Consider the following 7,150-nt stretch of genomic DNA (forward strand, 5'->3'; position numbering starts at 1 on the left):
TGCCGACATTTTGTGTTTGGTTTGTGCAGTGCAGAGACAGCCTCGCTTTTAGTTAATTTTAAGATTTTTTTTTTTTTTAATCTTGAGTTTAGACAGAAGACTATTCAGAAAATAGGCTCTACTGTGAAAGAGTAAATTGACTAAGCTGAGACTGACTAGTTTGGTATAAAAGTAAGAATTGCTTTATTGGGTATTGGCTAGTACAACTGTAAAATATTGGATACATCCTTACTCAAACCTATAGACTGTTACCAGACAGAACCGCAGCTGAAATAACAAGGGAGAGTGAAAACTTCCCTTTATTCTTATGGTGTTTACCTAGCAAGAGTTGAAAAGTCCGACATGCGGCTTATTGTGATCTGGTCACCCTGTGTGCATGTCTGGTATGGCTGCTCAGCAGCCATACATTACAGGGAATGAAAAAATCTTTTCAATTTGTTATTGTTGCAATTGCATTCTCTTAATAAAACCCAGTATCTACAGTGCAGGCTCTCCTACTGAAAGTTTTTGAGATACATACATAAAATGTCCAGTTCACCAGCAGTTTAATGCTCTAAAGATTTATTTCAGTCCTTCATGTTGGAGACTCAGATGTTGACACATGGCAGTACTGCACTTTAAAGATTTTACGTGGACTCTGCTGACTCCATTGCTAATTTCAGAACATTTTCAAGTGGCAGGAAGTCACGAGGAAAGGTGTACTCAGTCAGGTTGGAAAGTCCGGACATCACACAGCAGCTCAAGTCTGTGCGGAAAATATCCATGTCGCACGCCTCATACCACTCATTGGTTAAAGCGGTGTAGTACTCGACGTCCGAAGTGGTGGTGAAGCCGTTGAAACCCCCGACGACAAAGAGGCGATCATCAATTACCTCAATGCCAAAGTTGCTGCGGGGGGTCAGCATAGAGAACACGAGGTTCCACGTGTTGGTATGCGGGTTGTAAGCCTCAGCGGTGCGCAGATAGTTGTTTCCATCGAAGCCACCAACCTAAAAGTAAATACGTGGCTCAAATGATTGAATGTAAGTGTAACCAGCTTCACCGTACCCCTGTAAGAAAATGCACCTGCTATATGTCTTTAGCTGCTTTTGCACAGATACTCCAGAAAGTGACGGAAGAATTAAGTTGCAATATTGTCCAAAGTTGCCCTTAATAGGTAGCAGATGCAAGGAAATTGTTTACCTTAGGTGTGATCTGACTACTGGAAATACTCTGATTGGTTTAGGGTTTTACCTGGATAAAGCGAACAGCTACCTGACATATTCTCATGCTGTTATATGGAGTTTACACATAAAAGTTGTTTAAAAAAGGCCCATTAACGTCCCAGTATTTGCATTTTCACAGGCCCGCATTTGTTGGGAATGTCTAGAAAAGATCAGGGTGCAGTGGTGTGTGAAAATGACTTCTGAATTAAAAGGAGAAAGTAAAATAAAGTAGAAGCCAGCTGTTGTGGAAGTCTGTATGAGACCTTTTTTCACTCAAGCCTCAACTACAGCTATTAAAGTGCTGTTGTCTATTACACCACGCTATTATCAACAAAGATGAATAGCCCTCAACAAAAAGTATTTGTGTTTTCAGTATAAATGTCTTCACAGCTCTTTTGCCTTTAGTCCAAAAAGGAACATTGAGTTCCAGTCCTTTCTTCCTATAACAGATTAAAGTAGCCCTGACAGGCTATAAGTGCCTATAAGCCTGATCAAAGACCCTGAGGTCAGCACCAGGGTAAGGTCACTGCATTCTGCTGATGATAACTTTTCCTTTTTTTGAATAGAGACTTAGTCTGAATAGAAAATAAATACTAAACGGTAGCTAGCTAAATAAAGAAGTGTGTCTCAGAAGGTGAGACTAAAATCTTTGCTTTTTACCAAAGGGTGCAGCTGCAAAACAACTAAATAAGTGGTTTTAAGGCAAATAGCAAGATAAATTTACAGCTAAAAGGCCTACCGTCCCCAGAGGATGAGTTCTAATCACTTGGCTTATTCCCTCATTTTTCTAAAGGTATTGCAGGATAAGTTTGAAATTGTCTCTAACATATGTCCTCTATGGAACGATGAGGATGACAATGTTGGTTTTGAATAAGTATTTCTGTTGTACTGAGTGAAATATGAAATCATCAAAGACACAACATTTTGGGAATGAGGCACATGAAAAAAAAAAAGAGAGGCAGAAACATCACTAATCAGTTAAATTAATACATAGAATGAGTAAGAATGCCTTCTCTGAACCTGTGGTCAGGATAGGAATCTGATCATTGATAAATACAAAACAAAGTTAGCCAAATTCTGTGTCAGCCAAATCTGTGTTAAGCCTTGCTGATCAAAGCACATTACAGATTTGATTTGTATGTTACGTGAGTGTCAGCACTACTTTGTGGTCTTACTGCAAAGACATGATCCGCATATGCAATGACACCTATCCCGCTGCGGCGGCTGTTCATGGGACTGATCATCGTCCACTGGTTGCTCTCTGGGTTGTAATATTCAGCTGTCTGCAGACACTCGTTGCCATTGAGTCCACCACAAATGTAAATCTGAAAACAAAAAAGGGACATTAAAAATTTTTACATTTCTTAGATTTCAGTTGGAAACAATGTTACCTGTAAGTGAAATGTTTCCACATCATTTGTGAAGTAAGACCGATACTCAGTACCCAAGTGTCCAACTGAAAAATATGACAATTAACAAATGTGTGTGTTTTACAATTTTTTTAATATCTGTTATATTTTAGTTGACAAGTCAACTCAAATAAAGTACTGTACATAAATGCAAAGATGCACTTGTGATCAGTTAGAAACAAAATAGATATATATTAGTATATTTTTCAACTTTTTAAACTATACTTTTAAATTTGAAAACATGAACATAGAAACCAGTTTGTGACCTATCTTGCACCTCGCTTCACTGTAAAAATGTGTATTCCCTGACTGGTTGGCAAGTGGTTGCTGGAGGTTGATGGCTGTCACTACTGTGAAATTGTAACCAGGAAGGTTTTGCACCACAAGCCTCCTTGTGTTTCCTTTGGTCGTAAGCAGACTGTTGAGGTTTGCATGGAGTACTCTGACTTACTGCAAATACTCAAACTATTTGCTGTAGAAATCTGTAGAGTCTTTCATACAACCACTGCCTAACCAGCTGAGGAGTACACATTTTCCCCTAGCAACTGGTTGTTACCAAAGGTTGCTGACAGGTCTCTAGGCCTGTGTGCCTTAGACCCTACTCTATTTCTCTGCTACTGTTTTACTTCACCCACCCGGTTGTTAAGTGTTGTGCAGCTGGCGTGGCTCCTCTGTTCGTGCATCGGTGCAATAAGACTCCACTGGTTGATTTCAGGTTGATAGCGCTCTGCACTGCTGAGTCGTACATGCCCGTCGTGGCCTCCCAGGGCATAGATGAACCCGTTCAACACAGTCACGCTCACATAGCAGCGGCGGGAGTGCATGGGCGCCACCTCATTCCAGGCGTGAGTGGTCAGGTCAAACCTACGGACGCTGTTGAAATGCTCCACCCCGTCGAAGCCACCAACGGAGTAGACGTACCCGTTGAGGAAGGCGGCTCCATGATAAGCACGAGGACACTCGAGGTTGTTCGTTACGTTGACCCAGCGGTTAGCCCGGCAATCGTAGGCCTCGATGCCGTTAGTTGGCTCACCACCACTCCACCCCCCAATGGCCAGCAGGATGGAATGAGGCAGGCGGGGACGAGCAAGAGGGTGATACAAGGCAGACATGAAGGGTCTGCTTCCTAGATCATGTATGTCTAAGATGGCATTACTTATCATGGACAGGCACTCAGAATTGGCCTCCACCAGCTCACTAGACAGCACATTGTCCTTTAGGTAGTCTGACGTCATCAATCCCAGTCGGACCTATAGAGAGATGACTGAAGAGAATGTGACTATGAATTTCAACTACATCAGTTTTAGTAAACTCAAGCTTCTTTAGGATAATGCTCCTAATGTTGTTTAATTTTCTTATTGCTAGCAAGAGAGCGACCAAAGTCAGACACCATTAGCCTTTTCGTCAACAGGGACAGTTTTTAGTCATAGCCCTAGCAACTATACTTAATAAATATAATTTATTCTATAGTATGTGTGTAGAGATCTGATACGGTTTTAATGCTCTTGAAGAGAATTTCTTAAATGTGGTTTGGCTACACCTGAAAAGAGCAACATCTCAAGATATTAAAGCATCCTTATACCCAGATGGATCGACTCAATCTATGACTTAAATGCTGAAGATTTAAGTCCAAACTAAATGTAGTAATGAAAGTTTATAGACCTTGGACAACAGAGCGGTGAGGTGTTGTTTCCATTGTACAGGTACATGGCTAATCCACTTTGTAAGCGCTTCATACACAGTGGTCTCCAACTGCACATTGAGGTCCTCTCTATCAAGGATGTCAGCAAGTTCCTCCACAGTTAGCTGCAGGAACTCCTCCTCAAGAACAACCTGCTCAAAGTTACTGATGATGTAGTGGTAGGCCTTGGTGCGTAGTTCGGGTGATAAGCATACTTTTGTGAACTGCCAAATGCCAACGCAGTTCTCTGGGCACAGTTGCTCCCCGAGGAAGTCAGAGCAGAGTTTCACAATGTCCATTGCATTGAATTGATCAGCTGCCATGAGAAGTTCCACTACATTTTCCCCCGTTATGGAAACTGAGCCGGTGTATGCAAAGTTAATGATGAGTGCCATCATCTCAGAAGACAAGCCAGGTATGTTGAAGACCTGTTTGTCTGGGTCGCTGCAGTGGGTGAAAAGAGCCCTGAGGGTAGAGATGGAGACAGAGTAGAGAATATTAAAAGGTGTGGAGGCAACAAGATAATAAACTATGTCATGCACAAGTACTCCAAGTAACTCCAAAACAGAGTTTGTACATGTTTAGTGCACTTGATTGTTGGGTTTTCAATGTCTTTATTACATTGGCAGCATGTTTATGAAGCTATTGCCAAACACAATGCAGTCCCACACCATGACAGAGCCTCCACCGTGCTTTAAAGTTAACTCTAAACACTCACTGTTGTACCTCTATGACAAATATTGAAATCAACTCCATAGGGCCAGTTTACCCTGATATTTAGTCTAGTTATTGCGTAATTTGGCATACCTCAGTCTGTTTCCTTTCCTTATGGAAGTTCCAGTGCATGTTGCTTAATTACAGTCTCTGTTTCCCTTCCACAACCATTTCTTTTCTTTTTTTTTCTTAACATTTATTTATTGGTTTTAACAGGTTTTACATGAACCATGAAACCATTTCTGATGAGGATGAGGAAACCATTCCTCTGAAAATGATCGGGTACAAGCACTGGACTAAAAAGGGTGAAAAATGTCCAAACGAAACCTTTATAAGTCTTCAAAAAAACACAGAACTATTGCTCAAGTGGACTTTTAAAAAATCATCTGTTTCAAAGCAAAATATAAAAAAATGAGAGGCAACTCAAAACTTTTGCTCAGCGTATAACTGTATAACACAGTTCAACCTTTTTAGTATCAGGAAGTCTGGTGTGTCTTACTGTCTCAATAACAGTGGGGAAGATATTAATGTAACTTAATAAAACACTTCAATTAGACTTCACACAATCACCAAGTGATTCACAGTGCTTTTTAAATGGCACATTTACTGAAGTGGAATCTGGAGCTCTGTGAAGGTAATGATGAAATCTGCAAATGTTTGCATTATGTTTTGGGTGTATCTGTCAGTTGACCGTGACAAAGTCTTTCTATCAGAAAAGTTTTATGATTCAACCTGTTCCTTTTGGTTGGCACTGTTTCACCAACTAAGACCATGAATTACATTTTTCACAGGTATAAATCAGTCAACTGTCCTTCACATTATCAGGTAAGCAACTCACCTGAAGTACGGCGTACAGTTACATAGGATGATCCTGTGGACCGGAAATTCAACATCCTCCACTTTGATGATTGCATCACAAAATTGTCCCTCCAAACAGAGTTCATTATTTACTGAGCTCGACTTGTATGGCAGCTGGCCTTCTTCACTCATCTTGAGTTTTGTGACTGCTTTTCTTAGTTTTTTTGTCTGCAGTTTGTCTTGAAGTGTTCAAAATCAAACCTAACTGTGGAATTTGGGGAATGGAGCCCATGACATCATCATGACTTGGCAACTGTTGCCATGAATTGTTTTGAAATGTATATTTACATTGTTTTAATGAACCTTTCATTGCATAAAAAAAAAGCTTTGTTTTGATTTGATTTGGATTTAAGAAATTGCATATGAGCCTCACAGATAGCATACAGCATTTTGTATGTTTGCCTCACAGAGGTCACCTAGTAAAATAAGCACTTCAAAACACTCTTACGAATGGACTACAATATCATATTTAGCTCATATTTAACCTTAATAGGCTAAGCTGTTTTCTTGGGTTGTATTAGACTTTTATCTAGTTGGAAAAATGGGCTCCTGCACTTTACTGATGTACAATAGTAGTAAGAAAGAAAGAAACAAAACACATATATACACTGTATGTATAGTACAAGACTGTTATAATGACAGTCAGATGGTCATGCAAGGGATCACGCGGGATCATGCGTCATGCATGCTCAGCCTGGCATCAGGATGCTTCAGTCAGTTGCAGCAGGGTGGCAGTGATGACAGTATAAGGCATAGGTGTCAAACTCTGGCCCGCGGGCCAAATTTGGCCCGCAGCCTAATTACATTTGGCCCGCGAAGCCATACCAAATTATTATTAGAGCTGGCCTACTGGTATTATACAACTAATATACATATTGTTTAGTATTAAACTTTGCTTGTTCCATATTCAGTTTTTCAGCAAAACTTGTTTGAGTCCATAAGAAGAGATTCATTCTTAAATCTGGAGGAAGATTTTTTTTTTCAATAAATATTAATGTTAGCCCGCGACCTTGTTCCAGTTTTGAATTTTGGCCCACTGTGTATTTGAGTTTGACACCCCTGGTATAAGGCATACACCAGAGAAGTCATTCCTTTGTCACTATCAGTGGCTTCATCCACCTGCAGAGGAAAGCAGCTACCATGCACCTTATCATTAAGCACTCGATAGGCAACTTTACAGGGGTAGAGCACAGACGCAGTTTTAGCAGAGACACTGTTGAGCACGACGGTTTAGAAGTGTGTGTCTGAAAAAGCCCTCTGACTTGTCTTTGTGCTCTGGATGT

General features: G+C 40.5%; 1 protein-coding gene across 1 annotated transcript; it reads right to left on the reverse strand.

Annotated features, from left to right (window-relative positions):
• Positions 1-626: 626 nt before the first annotated feature.
• On the reverse strand, positions 627-5,999 carry LOC146610822 (kelch-like protein 10). Its single transcript, XM_085344051.1, has 5 exons — positions 5,848-5,999; positions 4,277-4,760; positions 3,250-3,864; positions 2,381-2,530; positions 627-989 (listed from the first exon to the last, which is right to left on the reverse strand). The coding sequence occupies exons 1-5, from the start codon at positions 5,997-5,999 to the stop codon at positions 627-629; spliced, it is 1,764 nt and encodes a 587-aa protein (XP_085200177.1).
• Positions 6,000-7,150: the final 1,151 nt, after the last annotated feature.

The sequence above is a fragment of the Diplotaxodon limnothrissa genome, linkage group LG20 (genome assembly GCF_057381915.1).
Source record: "Diplotaxodon limnothrissa isolate DT_005_m linkage group LG20, D_limnothrissa_male_GT1.1, whole genome shotgun sequence".
NCBI classification, from domain to species: Eukaryota; Metazoa; Chordata; class Actinopteri; order Cichliformes; family Cichlidae; genus Diplotaxodon; species Diplotaxodon limnothrissa.

What these genes read in the sequence shown, in the direction of transcription:
- LOC146610822 (XM_085344051.1), bottom strand. Translation starts at nt 5,999, where the DNA reads ATGAGTGAAGAAGGCCAGCTGCCATACAAGTCGAGCTCAGTAAATAAT. An exon ending in AACTGTACGCCGTACTTCAG is followed by an intron (nt 4,761 to 5,847) that starts GTGAGTTGCTTA and finishes CTCTACCCTCAG; the next exon opens with GGCTCTTTTCACCCACTGCA. An exon ending in TCACCGCTCTGTTGTCCAAG is followed by an intron (nt 3,865 to 4,276) that starts GTCTATAAACTT and finishes ATCTCTCTATAG; the next exon opens with GTCCGACTGGGATTGATGAC.